Source organism: Temnothorax curvispinosus, unplaced genomic scaffold, assembly GCF_003070985.1.
Source record: "Temnothorax curvispinosus isolate PA1 unplaced genomic scaffold, ASM307098v1 QBEX01004860.1, whole genome shotgun sequence".
In the NCBI taxonomy this organism is placed as follows: domain Eukaryota; kingdom Metazoa; phylum Arthropoda; class Insecta; order Hymenoptera; family Formicidae; genus Temnothorax; species Temnothorax curvispinosus.
The window spans coordinates 455,612-475,660 of NW_020214640.1; the positions used below are offsets into that span (position 1 = coordinate 455,612).

General features: G+C 36.7%; 1 protein-coding gene across 4 annotated transcripts in view; it reads left to right on the forward strand.

Moving 5' to 3' along the window:
• Positions 1 to 20,049, forward strand: part of LOC112454176 (zwei Ig domain protein zig-8) — a 267,122-nt gene that overhangs the window by 71,050 nt on the left and 176,023 nt on the right. Inside the window, exon 1 of one of the 4 annotated variants that reach the window (XM_025015415.1) lies at positions 6,122 to 6,343. The exons of 2 other annotated variants lie outside the window; for them this stretch is intronic. In XM_025015415.1, the coding sequence (XP_024871183.1) occupies positions 6,312 to 6,343 (32 nt within the window). In that variant the 5' untranslated portion in view covers positions 6,122 to 6,311. Of the gene's footprint in view, positions 1 to 6,121; positions 6,344 to 6,401; positions 6,456 to 20,049 lie in introns of those variants that run through there. One more of the 4 variants, XM_025015420.1, reaches the window with a different exon arrangement.

The following is a 20,049-nucleotide window of genomic DNA, read 5'->3' on the forward strand; positions in this document are numbered from 1 at the left end:
CCACATTATCACCTACCTTTATGTTTGTATGTGTATAGTATATGCCTCGGTATATGCAATATCGTGCGATGACTCGAGACGAGCTGCCCCGTAACAATTGACCACAAAAATTCTATTGTCTGTGAAACTATTTCTTATATGCAAATGCAGACTTTTACTACATAGAACTGCATTAAAATTGCGGATATATTTGACTACAGTTTTTTTCTCTGGATTTTTAAATAAAATTAGCTTTTGGTATTCATCTTGTTAAGCGAGAATTAAAAAAACAGATTTGACTTTTTATCTAGAGCACTTTTTTTCCTTTTTTTATTATTCGTCTGTTTCTATTTCAATTTCGGCAATTTATTAATTTAAAAGATGACTTTTCTCAAATTTCAATCTAAATTTGTAGCTCAATAAGAGCACGTTTATTCAGTATAAATGGTGATAATCGCGCGGTTTTATAATGGCAGACATATATAGCAGTATCACTTTATACATTTTACGAAACTACTTCAATTTTTGCCATCTGATGTGCTCAAAATGGATCGGGTCAAATCAAATTAAGCATTAATTTGTGTGCGGCAGCACACGAGTGAGATAAATCGAAATGATACAATGAGACACGATTAACAATTAAGAGTTCCAGTAATTTCAGTCATGTCAGCTATTAACGGGTCGATGTGCGTGAGTTAACACGGGACAATCGTGAATTCGTGGAAACTCATTTCGCCCGGAATTCCACGCAGAACGACATGCGAATGCGAATCAGTCAAACGACCGGTACAGCGACGTTCAGAGTCGCTCGCGCTGCACCTGCATGCAAGTCATTACGAATGGTGAATGGATATTATATTATAACTGACGTTTCGGTTGAATCTGTGACGTTAAGACTGTCGACATAAACGAGGACGTCGACGTCATCGGTTGGTGACGTCTCGGGACGACGATATAATTTGGAACCAAGCAGTGCTTCTCTGGTATTAACATATTCAGATCTCCGCGTTTCGACAGCACGGTCGTTCCTATCGCTTGACATAAATGATTCATTGTTCGCGAATCAACGCGCATCACTTGTAACGCCAGTTAATCACTGAGAGCTCACCCCGCTCCGAAGTTCGCCCGCATGAATATAAATTAATTGAAACAAATTTGATATCCGATCGGATGGGATGGATTGTAATTGTTTATGAATGATTACTTATAATTATTTATGTTCATTTCATGACGAGACGAAACCTAATAACATTCTTTCGCATTATGACTTTCAACATGTTATTCGTTTGTTAATCTACATCTCATTCGTCGAAATTTTTTATGAAAACATAAATATAAAAATAACTGTAATTTTTGATAACGTAGGGCTTGCACGCGCGCACGAAGATTGTAGGTGGCAAATTAGAAACAACGTCTGAATTATTAAAATATGTGTATACAAAGATAATGTAATTGTGACTGCACGGATACATCTTGCCTATACTTCTTCGCTCGTTTATTACAGACTTTTTGAGGATTTCACTTAGAAATAAACAGTTAATGACAAAAAGCTTTATTATAACGCCTAAAATAATTACTTACAAAAGCAATATTGATGATACTTCTTAATAATGAAATAGATTATTTGATTGATATGTTATAGTTCAATACCAAATTATATGGTAATAATTACAAAAGCTTCTCTCTCCCTCTCTCTCTCTCTCTTCCCCCGCTCTCTCTATTTTATTACATATTCGCGAGTACGATTTTAATATTAAAATATACTAATAATATTTAAATTTATTTGTTCTACATACATAAAATTCTTTTTACGAAATACGTAGCACATAGTGTACATATAATAAAATATATTAAAATATTTGTTCGTACGTTTCTCGAAGCATTTTATAAATACTCCAAGTTAGTCAACGTGATAGGATTAACAATTTAAAGTTTCGGTTTCTTCTGGGGATTGAGCACATATGGAAAGCGGGTGGTCGTGCCATGGCGAATTAACGTGTGTTTATTGAATTATTCAGAGTCTAGCCTAGCGTTGATACCAGCCGGTGTGGGAAGAGTCCCGACTTTTTAATCACGTCGGACCGTTTCGGAATGCTCCGGCGGAAAACAAGCGTTCTTTATACCGGGTGTTCAATGTAAATTGTAAGTGATATACAAATACCAGGCAACTCTCTGACCGGTGATATTAACGTTTCTTTCTCTCTTGTACCCGTCGGACAATATTTTCCATCCCGTCGTGCTCTTTTTATCCGCTTTCGCGGAAGAAACATCGCATTTCTTTATCTTTCCGTTATATTCCTCGTCTGCAAGTCAGTATTCTTTTTCCGTTGCTATTTTCTTGCCGTTATTCTTGCCTCTATGTACTACATACTAAAGTACATATATAGTTCAACGGAAACTAAATGAAAGGCCATCGAAATAGACGGCCATCAAAAACGTTGATCATCATGCATGCTGACAAACGGTCGCCTAGCTTCGCCGAACTTTTATGAAAGCTAATAGAAAAAAGTTTGACCCAACCCTCTTTAAGAGAAATAAATCCGGAGAAATTGAAGATTTTTGTATATATTTGTGATTATGTACTGACTCACGCACATATACACACATACCCACACACGCGTTTATATGCGTCATCGCGTTAGTCGGAAGTGTTTTTCATTAAATTGCTTCTGTAGCGAGGTTCTGTAAGGTATAAAAAACACATTCCCCGTGTTTGCTGATCGCCTTTACCGACATCCTTTGTTTATCTAGAAATTACGCGGTCGAAGGGGGAAACGAAGCGGACAGCGGGCAGGCTCCGGCGAACTAAATTCACGTGTTTGACCGAATACGATGTGTCGTCGCAGAGAACAATAGCGAACCGAGTTCGTGCAGAGCGTAGTGGCAAAAATTTGTCTTGTTCCATCAAGAATGTGTGACAGCGGCTCGCACGTCGCGTCGGTAGAGGCAGCCCGAGCGGCGTACGAGGCAGCCCGAGCGGCGCCGCGTGCGGAAATGACGGTTCGAGCTGATGAGAATCGCAGGGAAAAGCTCATGCGGGTAGGATTCACTGCTGCATCCCTTTCTTCGCGAGCGAACGCGAGGAACGCCGCGATGTAATTTCCTGTCGGCGCAATCTCGAACGGCACGGCAAGCGCATATAGCGCGTATTAAATGCGATTTACTGGAAATGGGCGGGAATGCATCGCGTCACATCGGTTCGGGATAACGAAACGTACGGTTGATTGGTTGTAACAAGTGATTGATGCCATTACCGGTTTCCGTGCACGATCGTGCGTAGCTGTATGAGCGCGCGCGTGTTCACGCGTATATATGTAAATTATCTATGCACACGGTACACATTGCTTGGACATTAGCGGATTACCGTCCACCACGCGACGTATCTCTTTCCACGAGTAAAGAGGGCAGTGGGAGGTTGGACGGTATGTTCTCTTAACTTATCATTCTATTAGCATATCAGCTAGCCTCGTTACGAATGACTGTAGTGATAAATTGCTTGTTCCTGCGGCTCCTTTACGTGTTCTTAACAGATGACGGCTAACGGCCATTCGAGTCACGACGCGTACAAAGTACCGCACATAGGTATGTAGGTTTATACATACGAGGGCTGTTCCAGAATAATTATTTTGCATCTAGAGATTCTTTCTACAATTTATAATAAAATTTTCGTTAATGAAAATATGCCTTAATAATTTTTTAATTACTTCAAACTAATAAATTTTTAGCGAATCAAGATTTAGGAATGCTAACAAATAAAAGGATATTTGTAGGTAATTGTTTTATTTTTAGTGCAACTCCATATTATTATATATTCTCGAATTATTTTTCTTAATCAGAAATAATTTATATGCTAAGAAACAATATGACAATACTCGGTGTGCATTTTCAAGCATCATCATCTTTCATGACATTCTTAATTAAACAATAAGCTTTTATGAAAGATGTTTTAATATAGACATCGGGAGGACAAGGGGAAAAACGTAAAACAAAGACTCTAATTAACCAGTGTATTGTATTAAAAATATCTTTTCATATAAAAGTCCTGCGTTTTTCGCTTATATAAATATTAAGATATTGTCAATCGATATTAAGTAGATCGCTTTCACGATTCTATATGTGCGCAATCGTCATAATTTTTCCTTAACGCTTCTCTCTTTCTGAGAGAGTATTGTAGTGCAATTTTGTCTCGTTCTAGTATCGCTTGCGCTTTACATCTTCTTTATAGTCGTACATGAATTTGCAAATGACACTGCAGCTGTGAATATGTATACTCTTGTTCAAACAACATAGAAAACAGTTGGACACCATATGGAACCCATAGGAAAGTCCTTATTAAAGTAACATTTTGCATTCGCAATGGTAATTGCGAAATAATAGCGAACGCAAATTGTTTGGTAAAATTTATAGTCTGATAGAGGACATCGTAATAATATCATTACGTAGCCAAATGTTTAGCTTGTATTACCTAAGCGTAAATTTTTTGAAAAATTTCCGTAGCTAGCAAATCGAAATCATGTGATGCAATTTCATTAACGTGATCGTCTATTGAAATCATTATTTAAACTAATACTAATGTAATTTTTATGAGATATTAATAAATTTTTTTGAAATTTGTTTCTACGATAATTAACCATTCTCTACTATAAAACGTAGAGAATATTATTGTAGACTAACAGTTATACTTACAAAAAAACAATGTTTGTATGTTATTTTACGATAACATATAACGATAACTGTTCTGTATCGACAAATACCTACTGTTTTGTTATTATTACTTTCATCGTAAAAGTATCCTGTGACATAATGTAATTGGAACGGTAGTTCCAATAATATTCGATTCAGTAATGTGAATAAGTTATATACGATATGCATTGCTCTAAGCTATAAACTATAATGCGTATTATCATTGCAAAATCTGTTTGACACTTTAACGCCATTTGAAATTCTATACAGCGATGTAAACGTTGACTATTATTTGATATTCAATTTTTGTCGCCAATGCAACCCGTTATAGTTTAAACTCTAGTTTCAACGACGCGATCGATCGCGGATAAGTTCCGCTTCGGTGTACACCATTGCGCAAGACCAGCTCAGACACTCCCGGCACAAAAGTGTAATACGTTTCCCGATATTCTCCGCATCTATGGTTTAGTACACGCGTTTACACCTGTGAATCTTTTCACGGCGTTGCGCGCGAGAAGTAGCCCGATAAATTTTTCGCCATCCAAAAATTTCCGCGAACGCCGGGAATCGTAACAATGCTACTAACGGCCGGCGTTAGCAATGGCCGATCGTTGGCCGAGAGAGAGAGCCAATGTGTTTTACAATTCATACTAAACCGATAAATACGACGTACATGCTCCGCACGATAGAAGTCGTAAAATATCATGGCGCGATCTGATAATGATAACGAATATTCCCAGAGAACGTTTCCTGTTGCGGCCAGCTGCGGTGCGATTCAAATTTATGCGAATTTTGCTATAGCAAATAATCGATTAAGGACTATCGTTCATCAGACTAACCAGAAGACAGGATATTGAATATGCGACACTTTCATACTAAATGAGATGAATAATTCGTACTTAATGTCCTTCTTTGCTCTCTTTTATAAGTGCATTTAGAATATATATTAAAGATCGATAAAGCTCCAATTTTTTTTTTTCAAATTAATCGTAAAATGCAATCGTATCTTTTGCCTGAATTATTGATATATCACAGGTATTCCTGAAATTGATTAATTAATGTATCGATAAGAGAAATTTTATTCAACGATTAAGTCCAATAGTGTGACGAGCTTCTCTGCATGGCATACATTTTACATTCGATTTTTACTTTTTTATTTATAGAAAAAGATAAGTAACGCATTCAAATCATTGCCACATTCAAATTTTAAATGCGATGCTATCTCACACGCGAAATATAATTCGCATGGCGTAGTCGTCGATCGCGCGTAGCACGAGCTACTAGCCAGAAAATTTTCGTTCGCTTCTGGCCTAGAGTACCATGCCCAAACAAATCATAGTGGCATGATAGCAGGAAAGTAGCAATAACCGTCGCCATTTACGGCGGTAGCGATGGCTAGCTAGGCTGCTTTATATTCCAGCCGGCCGGGCGTTCAGACAGCTCGTTGCACTTCGCGCTACGTGTTTGCGATAGATCGCAGTGATGCATTCAAACGCGACTATATTCTGACAACAACGCATTTAAACAGTTATACCCGTGATCCGTGAGAACCTTACGCGACGCCTCCAGTCAGTCGATGGATGCGTAAACCGAGGCGGACGTGTCAACATCCATAATCTTAGACAATAATAACCAGAAACACAAGTGGAATGGCCAGGGAAATAAATTCCAGACGTCGAGGGTGAGTCCACGTGTCTTACCGGGGAAAGAATGTGTAATGTTTTCGTAAACAGGGTCATCTCGGTCTTCGCCGACTCTCTATCTTCCTGAACGGCATCATACGCCGCGGATTCGTGAGTGTTACTATATCTTGCCACGCCATAAATTTCGATGTTCCGTCCTTATCTGCCGGTTATCGACACGCTAAAAGTTTTCTTCGCTTCTCCATCTTCAAAAGAGGCGCGATTCTTCCGCGTCTTTTTATTCCTCTGAACTTCGCTGTGCATTATCCTATTTTTCCCGCTTATGTCGTACGAGAGCATCGCGTTCCGATCTCTCTAAAGTCTTAGGAACCCGAAGCCTTTCGAGTGTCTTTTTTTACTTCGCAAATTCCTCTGCTACTCTGAGATACCCTACTCTACGATACCTTACTCTGGGATACGCCAAGAGCTTCTTCTCATATGAAAACAGCAACACACACACACATATTCCCAAATAAATTTTAGCAAATACCTGGAATTAATATCCGGTACACGGAAATTGTTCGCAAAGTTACTGACAGAAATAAGTCAATTGCCAGAATCTTTTGACAAAATAAAATATTTTTCCATTAACTATGAGATACAGAAATATATATGTCAAAGTTCAAATCGTGTATAACTTCTAAAGCAATTCGTGAACCCCTTTTTAAATGAATAATTAACCCAAATCTAAACCACCACCAATTAGATGCAATTAAGATAAAAAGAGCGTGTAAGCGGATCGGATAGACATACTTTGGTAAAAGAGTAAGCTCGAATCTCTCACAAAGCCGATTGAGAAGAATCATGTTCGTAATCCTTTAATGTCCCGCGGTTAAACGTTTGGCGATAATAGATATACTGTATGAGATTATAAAATAATTTTGTGCTGGCGAAAGATAAATTTGTTCTATTGTTAAATAATATAATTCTGGCAGCAAACGCATGTATGAAGGACGTATATCATGAAGTATATTGAGAGTTGTTTCAATCTTTATAAATTATTATTATCAAGAACCAAGTATACCCGCAGCTATATAACTTTACTATAACATAAAATATTATATAACATATTACATAACAATAAATATACTATGTGATAAATAGCATCATATATATCACCGATTTATTAGAATAGGTATATCTAATTTAATAGAAGAGAATAGTAATGGAATAATAGACAAACGTATTTTATTAATTTTTTTCAACATAATTTTTGGAAATTGTTTTTCGAATATCTTATAATTACTCTTTATTGTTTTCCAAATTTTATATAACTAATACGATTCACTCAAAAAATTTCAAATTATATTGCATAAACCACTTACAATATAAAATTATAAAATATTAAAAACTGTATATATCGTAAACACACGAACGCATATTACTATTCTATACGTTCGTCTATATACATTTGCTTCATATACGCACTTATACCTTCTCTTACCATATAAAATAATAAATGTTCGTGATGGTGGGCGGAAATAAATCTTCAGTGCATCATCTTTTCACGAGAATAAATGATCTTTCGTCGCTTGGTACACGTGATATGTGGAAGTACACAACCGCGACCGTGATGCTCGCAGCGGGCATTGTATGGCATACGTGGTGCCCGGCCCGGGCGTTGCATCTCAAGGCGCATTAAACGGAAACAAGCGAGTTGCATGTAGCTTCTACCGACAGTTAACGTGCTAAACTAGCCCGCAACAACTCTGGACGAGCACACGGTAATCGTGATCGTATAAGCGGCGTTTCAACCCTGCCCTACTTCCTATTGGATGCGAATATTGAACGACCCGCGGCTCTTTAAGTGCCGACGAAAACGATTGCAGGCTTGTTATCACGTTGACGAGGTCGATCGTATCTCATCGCCGAATCGCGGTAGCCGCGAAATGCGCGAGAACGAAAGGTTCCTGTCGCATGGCACCTGCATTTGGCATCAGGACAATAATCCTCGGCTCACATGCATTGCGAGCCTGGGCTATTGTTGTGCCAAGTGCAGATGTGTAATACACTTTTTTCGGAATATCAACAAACTGAAGAAAGTACAGTCAAGTTATGAAGCCAAATGATGGCGGTAACGTTGTTCGCACTGGCATTTTGGTATCGCGATATTTATTTTCGATTACAACTGAAAATGTTATTTCTACGTTTAGTAGTATTGAAAGACAGATAAAGTTGTACAATTGATTTCAACCTAATACGTAAATCGACGTAATAACGAATAGATAAAATAGACTATGAAATACTTTAATTGATAAACAGATTAATTGACTTAAAGAGACTTATTATCTGCATGTTTAGCATTAAACGTGGATAATTCTTGTTTTATTCTAATGCCGAATGAAATCATTGACCTGAAAATATAAATTTTAAGTTTTTACAAACTAGTACATAAATGCAACGAATATGGATCTTTTTTATTATCATTTATTTGTAATTATGACACAAAGTGTTTTCATTTTTGTTTAACGAGCGCGCGGTTCATAAATCTTTTGCTATAAATTTATGAGCTAATAAGCAATGACAGGCAGAAAAGTGACCTCAAATATATAGATTTGTATTCTTGTCCAGCGTTAATATCGCGTATGCGTGACTAGTTTTTGCTTCATTATGCACCCATAAATCATGTTTATATCACATTTTTATCACTTATTATTAATATAATTCTAAAAATAACAGAGAAGTGCAATATGTAAGAAGCTGTTCGTACTTCGCTTTAGAGTTACCAAAATTAAGCAAAGCAACCACCAAATCAATAAAATCAATAAACACTTCTGCCTAACTATTAATTACCTCAACTTTAAGTACGAACTCAGCTGCATGACTATACGTGGTAAATCCACGGCACAACATAATTTAATCGCATAGCACTACTTCTCTCACAATAGGCTTATTTTATAGCATAAGTCCCCACGAGGCTATGGCTTAAAGTCTAGAATTTATACTCGGATTCTAAAGAGCCGACGGTTTGTTATCTTAAAAAATATTATTTTAAAGTTTGACACAAAACGTTTCTTCAGAATAGAAATAATTTCTCTGTTGTATAAAGAAATTACTTAATGTCGTTTTCTGCAGGGATCGATTTAATTAAGTGCGCAAAAGGAGATAATAGCAAGTTAATGGCAATCTACTACTAACAAAGGAACATTGCTATATGTATACTTATCGCGAATGCGCTAGCGATAATAATATTACACAAATTCTCCCACATTAACGTCTTATTTTCTCGTCAATATGCCGTCAACCGGTGATCTGTGTGGCGCAGATTTTCGTCGGTCACTAGCGGCGCAAACACGCCTGCACATATATGTTCGCGCAAAGGGACGAGGCCCTTTGTTTAATTCGGTCGCTGCGTAATCAATCGATGACCCGCCAATTACCGGTTTCCATCTTAATTGGCAAACATGAGCGGAACGAACGAGCGCCCCCGCGCGACGCCCCGGTCGCGAATTCACGTCACGTTTTCACCGCGAGCCACGCCACTAGCTAAAACGGAGCGCCTTTCTGCGGGACTTTGTCAAAAAGCTCACGTGATAAAGGGCGCCGATCTCGAGATTGCCGCCTCGAGATTTTCGTGCGGCAATAAACCCTCGATCTAGACGGCGCCCTTAGGAGCGATATTGCCCGTGCCTTCGTTTTCGTTTCTGTATTAAATGTAAGCATGTTAGCATTTTGACGACTACGTCGGCATCACATATTTTGTATTTTCAGAAATAAGTAGCAGGTTTAAACAAATCAGATATTCTAATAAATCTTATAACGTGAAGCAGTATATATTTTGATGCAATAAAATAGACTTGAAAGAGGTATTAGAAATGTCTCCGTTTTAGCGGTTATAATTAACAGGTCTAATTTATTAAATTTTATTACATAATTAAGTATTTTAACTAATAGTGGATTTAACAGAGTGGATAAATATTCATTTAAGTTTCTTGCTCCTAATAGGAATTCTTCGATTACTGTTTTTGGACATTGGTATTTTAAGCGCTAGAGAAAATGTCCAGTACGATCCTAACGAATGAATTCTTAAATTAGAGGATTAGTAATGCCAGCAGATTAAGTTTTCATATCAAATTCACGCTACCCGGCGGTAATTAAAAGCTATTCATGGAATAACTGTGGAAATCATGTAAAATATTTGCCGTTACTCCGCAACGATAAGAAAGCGCGTTGACGATCTTTCAAGAGTTCCAAATTTAACCACGCTCGATTCATACTCACATGAAATCTTTAATTCGAATTTGATCACTCGGAAATATATGCGCCCTTCGCATCCGGTGAAAACATACGCGTTTCTCTTTCCTTCGTCATTTTATTCTTGCTTCAGACGATAAAACACCGTAGACACAACCGAACGGTAGACGGTAATTTCAAAGGTTTACGAGGAACCCTTCTCTCTTTCAAACTTACGAACTGCTTTCGTGCGCGACAAATAAGATCGTAATCCTCCCGGTGCATTTTCTGCATTATGATTTCGCAGCGAGATTTACGACGAGAAGACGGTCCTCGTGAATACGTACAGATATATGCGCGTTTTCGTTTATGTATTTCCGTGTATATATGTATATACATATATTATGTGCACGCGCACACGCATATACGTGAGGCTCGCACATGAGATGATACGCTCCATGCGGATGATTGTAGACATTCCGCATCTCGCTTCTCAGCAGAGCGCGAATAAAAAAGCAGTTTGCAGAAAATTCACGAGAAAACTTTATATAATAATTCGAGAGCACGCGCCTATCGAGTTCTAATCGTTCATTCGGAAGCGGACAAATTTTTTGCGCGAACCGTCACGTTTGCCCATTCGCGGAATTTAATTAAGCGCGAAATGCTACAGTCATATAATGAATTTCTCATGTAATAAATTGAAAAATGTGTATTAGTTTGCCAGACACCTCTGCGTTCGTTGATTATTATTAAGTCGTAAAACGGTGTTAACAAAACGAAAATTATCGAATAAACGGTGTTGTTCGGTGCTGCATTGTTAATCGGGAAAGTGATAACGAAATAATGCAATTACATTGATTGTCCCGCATTAATTACTATGTTAACAATTTTTTAAATATAATTGTGTTAAATTGGATGTAAAATCAGAACGTCATTTATACATATAGTCGTTACGTGACGTTATATCAATTTACTTGAATTCAGTGGAGGGCATAATCGATCGGATATATGATCTTCTCATCAAAACGCGGAGAAACAGATACTATAAAATAATTTTTTTCCGATTATTATAAGTGATGTTAGTACGATTTCATGAAGTCAATTATTAATGGCTTAATTACAAAATATAAATAACAATTAATTCGTTTTCCTAATCGTTATCAGTGAATAATATAGCGATCACACTATCTATATGAATTTATCGCGTCATGTTTTCCTGTTAACGCGATACATGCCCAAACGCCGAGATAAAATTTTGTACCCGCAAGATAGAATTTTATCTCGTTATAAACGGGTGGGAGAGGAAGGAAGGAAGTGAGTCAACGTCGGCGACTTCATGCGTTAAATTACGTGTCGCACCAACTCCCAGTGGCAATTTTTCAAAACTACAACATTGTTAGACGGTCGTCAGTTAGTAACATAATATATGCGTCAAGACACGTTATATCGGTACGCCGAGGCAGACATCGATGCCTGCCGCAAATTGACCTAAATTGGAAAATAAACGCAATACCGCTGGGATAAACGTCGAAGATGCTCGAGAAGGAAACACTTCGGTCCACGAGGAGCTATTTGCAGCTCACATAACGCTCCATCTCAATAGACTAAGCCACTTTTCTTCTCCGGCCTTAAAGGTATTCCCCTTTATGCGTATCCACATGCATTGTCTATTGTCTCGCACAAAAGATTTCTATTGAGCATCTTTCGTTTCATACGTCTCATCCTCCGTCCCGAAAGTTGACGACTTCAAAAAAAGAAACTCGACTCGCGGAACTCTCTAATGGTTGAGATTTTTGCGATCTTTGGAATATTGCTTTAAGTAGAAAGTTTGCGGATAACCATTTTCGTCTAACCGCGCGCGCTCCGGTCACTGGAGATAAAAGATGATGGAATTGCGGGGCGAACGGAAAGGAATTAAATCTTGGAAGTAAATCCTGTTCGCGCGTATATTTCCGTAAGATGTCATAAAGCTATTCGCAAGATGTTAGGCGACCTGCGTCTAATTTAATGAGTTAAAAATGTTACATTTATATAATATGACATGTGTAATTACTTTTGACGCAAATGTGATCCACATTAATATGATCGTATCATGAACCGCACATTCTTTATGCTGCATTTCCAAAGATCTTTTTTATGGTTCCGAATTTAATTTAAATTAATTTAACGAAAGATTGCTAATTACGTAACATCTATACATAAATATCTATATAGAAGGAAAAAAAACAGTTATGAAAAAATATCGATGTAACATATTATTATTTATTATTTCGAGCTACTTGGGCTATTGCACCGTGGTTCGACAAAAATTTTACATAAACTTATATTACGCGAGATCATCGCTCCATCAAGTCCATCGTGCAGGATTGACGCGTAATTGCACGACGGTCGCCTGAGTTAAGGAGAGTAATATGCCTGAAAGCTTGGCGCGCGTGGTAACACGCGTAGGGGAAAGCCATTTTAATGGCCCCCTATTTGTTCCTCACTTCCCATAACGAGAAACGTAGCATACGCTGGCCGGCGACGATCGATACCGACAGAACGAGACACTTATCTTCTAATGACTATAACAGCCCTCGATGTGTCGACAGCATGTGCAATGCAGCCACCTGGCTCGGAATGGGCGCGCCTCACTAGTGATGACACCTACGAGAAGTGCACAAACATTTCCTGTCGTTATCACTTCGCGCTTTATCGAGGTCGACGTTGCACACTGTATTTAGATAATTGCAACTTGTGGCACTTTTTCCCGCGCCATCGTAGCGATAATCTCTCTTATGGTTCTGTTTAAGAATTAGTCCTAGTTTCTAGAATTAGAAGAAAGAACAAGTTTTCATGGTTTGAGCAAAATATAATAATTGATATTTTAATATTTATTATATTTTACTCAAACCATGAAAACTTGTTTTTTCTTTGTAATAGAACAATGGCATAGCATGTTCACTCGGTAAAATTCTTTAAATGAAATATTTCCTTGGAAAATAATTAGAAACAAATAATACTGTGTTAAAACAGATAAGTAAAGTTTCTCATATAACGTTTTTGTTTGAAAGTATTAGCACCACTGTTTTGTTTTTCTTAAGAAACTAAAGTAGAGCTTCCAAACTTTTGAACGGTAGTGTATATATAGGATAACAAATAGAATTCTATTTTGAAATCCGAGAATTGTAGATCGTGTAAAGTGGACTTTATATATTGTTTGTCGGGCTAATCATTTTTAAACGGTTTATTAATATCGTATACTGTTATATATATTGTGCCATGCAACTTTATCAGTGTGATGAAATACAATGTATATTATATTACCAAATATTAAGTCTATTATACGTTGTTTCACGAACTACGCAATATATTTACGTCATTATTGAAGTAATTAGTAATATGTGCATAATGATTAACGATAACTGCTAAATTTTCCATGATTGCCTGCAGTAAAGCTGATTATTTATGGTTATTACATGCAAATAATCATCATCGGATCTAATACTTAATACAGAGTATACATTATATGTTACGTAATAATTGCTGTCATAGATAATTATTGAGGAATCTGTTTATTACCGTCTTATCGAAAGAAAGATATGGATAGTAAATAAAACTATATACAATTTCAGTTTTCGATTATGATACAAATACGTAGCGATATGCAGTCGGGCATAAATCGATTAGATTCGAACACATACACTCATAATGATTCTATAATATAATTGTACGATAACGATAATTCTAATGACAACCGCCTTATCTACATAATATACCAATATCTTATTATCGCTGTACAAATATTTTATAAACGCGAATGAGAACAACTCTTTAATAACATCTAGCGAGGTACTGATGATTTAGCAATTACCCGAGACTTTTATAAATGAGGATAAACGTGAGCAAAATAGTTAAAACGTTACAATAGCTAAAAATAAAATGTACATATAAAATTACTTATTTACTATATATAATTATATAATTATACATAGTTTTATTTATATTGTACTATTTCAAGTGTAAAATATAATATATAATATATCATCTATATACTTATATTTAATTTTACTAAATTTTGCAAAATGAATCTTTAAAGAGCACTTGCAGTTAGTAGCTAAATTGCTAAATTAATAGAATATCAATAAAATAACAGCAGGAGTAAATTTATACCCTATCGCAGTATAGTGAGTTTTCTGAAGTTAACGCAATTAAATCTTGTCTAACGGATAATGACATTAGCTTAGAACAAAATAGAAAATCGTGTAAAATAATTTTATGATTTCTATCCCAAATTCTCTTCATTTCTCTTAAATCGTTAGAAATATAGCTTTACAACGACGGTGACGAGACTTGGGGCAACAGTTCGATCGTAAAAACGAATGGATTTCGAGTATCCCTGTGACCCGCGTCCTTCTATCTTCCTTCCAAGTATCTATCCTTACCTTGGCTGGCATTGGTCCGACACCATCATGCTTTGCTCCACTTTTAGCCCAGCAACGTATTACAGCGACGCTACTTCCGTAAATTGAAGAAGCCCCAAACCCGTTCCGCAAGCAGGATGCCAAGCTACCATGACATATCGATACCAATTTCTAACAAGGCAGCTAAAAATCCAGTACATACCAGTGCTCAAGTCTTGTTCCTTCGTAAGAGAACAGATTTACGAAGGGCTCATAGATTTTAAGACAAAGCTGCGTATACTCGAGCGACAAATCAGCTTTCTGCTAGAGTTCTATATTTTTAAAATAAAACTATATATTGATTAGCTTCTTTAATCTCGTTGACCTGCGTGAAGTTTTCATTCAGTTAATACCAGTCGAGAGGTCTCTCGTTCATACTATCCGATATCGATAGTTCGGTAAGTTCGCGGAGAAGAAATCCTGAATGAGGCTCGCACGTGATATTCCGATCGCGACTTCAAATTGATACGTTTCCCGAAGATTTCGCGAAGTCGACGGAATCCAATTTTAGCCGAGTTTTCAGGACTCGTTCCCGATGGGAGTCAATGAGGAATTTTCGCTATCGTCGCTCAGCACGGATCCACTCGACGGATCAATCGTACTCGACGGAACCTCCGGCCGTATATATATATATGCATACGGGAAGCTTTCGAGGCGAGAAACGAGCGCATTGCATTTACGCAGCTTTCACTTGTACGTTGGCGACGTACGAGTGCCGACATGACAGGCATTGTCTTCTTCTAAAACGGCCGCCGACGATTATTGCCATTATCGAGAATCGAGCTTTCACGGTTACGGATCTCTGACGTGTTTGCATGCCGCGCGCGCGCAGCTCGGCGCTATTCAGTAACGTCAGACTTAAAAGGTTTTTATACCGCGCTACATCGAGCCGTTCTAGTTAATTATTTATGTTAAGCATGTCATCAATGGGATGACATTTTAGCGAAAGTTTCATCGTCGCAAAATTGTGACATATTGACAGACAGCAAATATCGAACAACAATTTGTTTGAAATTATTATTAGTAATTGCGAGATGCACTACAATACAATATCGAATAAAACAATATGTATCAGGATTAACTTCGCTATCTTCTCCTTCGCTATTTATTATTTAACTTTAATCTATAATCTTTATACAGCTGATTTTTGTCAATTATTTACCATTGTGTAATTACATATTTAATACACGGGTAATTAACGACGAAAACATTACCAAGAGGACGTTACAACGTTCTTGCGCCAAAACATTCATTACATATGGTGACATCCTCGCTATAGTCTTATCTCCCGCGTATTATCTGTTCTCCGGACGCCTATTCGGCCTTTGTAAATCCCCGTACTATCTGTTTTTGCTGCCAGCCACCGCCGTGTCGCTGATCGTAAACACAGTTCTCCCTGCTCCGTTTTGAACAACGTCATATTTCGTCCCACGACCGCCGTCTCTGAACAATCCTGTATACGCATCCATACGGGCGATTGCTGTTCTCTATCTTTATCTCTCTCTCTCTCCACCTATCTATCCATTTATCTATCCATCTAGTCATCTGTCTATCTATTCATCTATCTTCCTCTCTCTCTGATTTCGTTCGGTATGCTTGTGTATCAACGTCCGTTCATAGAGCATTAACAACAGAACGGCAGACGTGAGCCGCTCGTAAAACGGGAGAGCGCGGTTCTCTCTGACTGGATGCGTATATACATCTGGCTGTATAGGCTCTGGGCTTCGGGTGCATACACTTGAAATCGCGCGTACTATATACGGGATTAATGGCGATGAGCGCGGATACGCGAATGACGGATTAATGGGGCGAACTGATTTTCAGCGTGGTCTCTCCCGATTTTGATCACTTAATGGTCGAGCTAAAGATATCCTTTTGTTGCCGGGCATAAGTGGCTAATGTGATAGAAAATTAGTGACGATCAATTGACACAATGTCGATTTGAATCAATCTGATTAAATTTAGTTCTTCCCATTATAGACATTTTCCATATGTTTGCAACAGGAAGTTTTACTCTGTTGAAAAAGCTTCGCGTACTTTTTAATTAAAATAATTAGTTTTGTATTTTTAACAAAAAAATATGAAATTAACAAATAACAAGCAAAAAAGTTGAGCTTTGAAAGTGTAACGGGGTTAACAGTGCGCAAGTTAATGTTACATCAACCTTTAACTACTAATAAGATACATAATTATACATCATTAACTTGCGCGTTACACTTTTAAAGTCCAACTTTTTTGCTTATTACTTGTTAATTTCCGTATCGAGGGTCCTTAGTTAATTATTCATTTATTTGGAAAACTATGTGTCTAGATTACTATTCTCATTAATATTTATTATAAATTATTATACTCAGATACTATCGTAAAAATACATTTGTATATACTTCACCGTATTACTCAAAACCTATTCTATCTTTTATCACATTTTCTTTTATATCCTACGCGTTCTAATATACACGTTTGTGTAGACAAATATCACATAACTTTTTATACGCTTCAATATAGTAGGAGAAAAGAATCACAGTAATTATAAGAACGCTCCACAATTATTAAATATGCTAAATACACTCATAACAATGCATGGATAATTTTGTAATTGTATGATACGACACGGAACGTGGTCTTTCCCATTCGCTATTCAAACGAAATTGGAAGCGGTGTATTCTGGTCACGTACTTTTCAAGGCGAAAGTAAGACAAATAAGATGAGGCGAGCGGCATTTACTTGATGATTATTGTGACTATCCAAAACAATTTTGCTTGCGTACGTGGGGTGGTTGAATTACAATATTCTCAAAATTTATACACTATTCATATACTTGGTATTTTTTTTCAATGATACAAGATATTTTTATATATTTTTCTCTCTGAAATTTTATCAAGAATAAACATTCTACTTAAAAGAACATTAATTTGCTTATAAAAATTATTATTAAATAAAATAGTTTTTTGTTATAAATATTTATTATTTTAATAATTTTTTGCAACATTGAAAGTGATTTTTCTTTTCTATAAATCTTAAATCTTTTAAAATCCTATTATTTACCAAGTATATTACTGTATCAACAAATTATTACGCGTATGAGTAGTATATGAATTTAAGGATTATTGGTGTAGATCATTTTTAGTGATAAATTACTTTTTACTATAACAGAAGCTAGATGAAAAGGCGTATGATCTTTACACATTTATAACAAACTATGTTTTCTCCTTATATACTTCACGTGAAATAAGATTTTCTCACATTTCAAATTGTTGAAGAATGTAATGATTTTATTAGGATAGTATTTTCTGCTTCGCAACTCACGTTTGAGCTTCTTCTGATCCGATCAATTCTAGAACGTGATAACTTTCGATCGATTGCAGAGGACTTTTTTTTCTCGTAAAAATAGAAAAAATTTTCTTTTTCTGCGTGATGGAGGGAGACATATGTGGGAATATAAAGGATGTATATATTCATTGTATTGTAGTTGCAAACGCTATAGAGTACCTATATATATCGTCTTCGTTTTCGCATTTTTACTGAGATGAATAAATTTAATAGACGATCGACGATCGATCACCTAAGTGAGCCATCCTGCAGCTATATATTAATTTGTAAGGCGCTAAGACTGATTTTTAGTGGAGTTACTTCGCTTTCTTATAGCTTAGAAACGTGGAAGGGGCTTCTTTCTCTCTGGTCACGTATCGCTAAGGGAAACAGGAAAAGGAGTGAGAACGGAAAGTGGTGGAAGGCGGAGGAAGAGATCTATGCGAGGTCCATATACCCCACGGGAATAATGGAACATCGATAGATCGCGGCACTTTCCCACACACTCTTTCTCAAATCTTTTCGACGAATTGCAACCGGACCCGGTAATCACTTGTCCTAGACGCAGCTGATCCTGAAATTGGTTTTTTATGGCCGACGCCGTTCGTCATCTCGAGTAGTGACCGAGAGGAGGGAAGGGTACGTGTCTAGCGCGCCTACCCCGTTCGTTGAAGGAGGGCCTGGCTTTTGAGAAATGTTACTTTCCCAAGTTAAAGAATAGCCCGTTCTTTTTGTTCCGTACATCATTGGCAAAGTTTTGCCGAGTCACAAGATTATATCCTATGATATCGTCACTAGCGGAAACGTTATAAACCATATAATGCTGGCGTTAATGAAAATAATAGGACATAAATTATCGAATTGCAATACGTGTAAATGATATTGGCAATATCTCGTTATCTGTATCATGCGATTAAGTATTTGTACATACATAGCGAAAAGATCTTCACACATAAAGTATCAATCGCAAAATGAATATGAAAGAATTGAAAGACCAATGCATGGGCAACAGCAATGCAAAAAGATTTAACACGATAATATCGTAAAATATATGACAATACAATATAATAAAGTAATAGCTTATACTGAATATGAAATACTGCAGATATGAGAGAAACGTATGTTAATATAATTGAAAATGTATCTTGTTTATTTAGCGTATAACATTTTACTTATAATTTATCATTAATTAATTACAACGTAAGTCCGCGAAGCATGACTTTTGAAATTAAATCATTTAAAGCTAATTTAATTAATATTAATATTAATTAATAAATAAAAATTTAAACAAAAATTAAATTAAATTAAATTAAAAAATATTTTAGTGAAGAGATTATAAATATTGAATTTTATAACAGAGGAAATAAAATGGGCTAATGAACCAAGCTAGTTGTTAGTGCTAAATATGTATTATCGTCTGAATAAAAATGAATAATGAAATGTCAAAACGTTTCAACCTGTAATAAGACCACTGAATTTTATTAAACATACCACATTTTTTATTATTGTACGCGAAACATTTGCCAGATTGACTATTCTAAACCTCTCGTTGCCGTGTCTTCGCTCTTTAAAACTTCGTCGCTTCCTCTGTCAGATGCTAAGAAAATGACTTTTCGAGAGTACAAAATGAAGGTCGAGATACTGAATGACTGGCTTTTTTTCGTGGCATGAACTTATAAGTTGACACTACATACTGCCGTAGGCGACACATTACCGCTACTGCGATTGCTCTCTTTCTCTCTCTCTCTCTCTCTCTCTCTCTCTCTCTCTCTCTCTCTCTC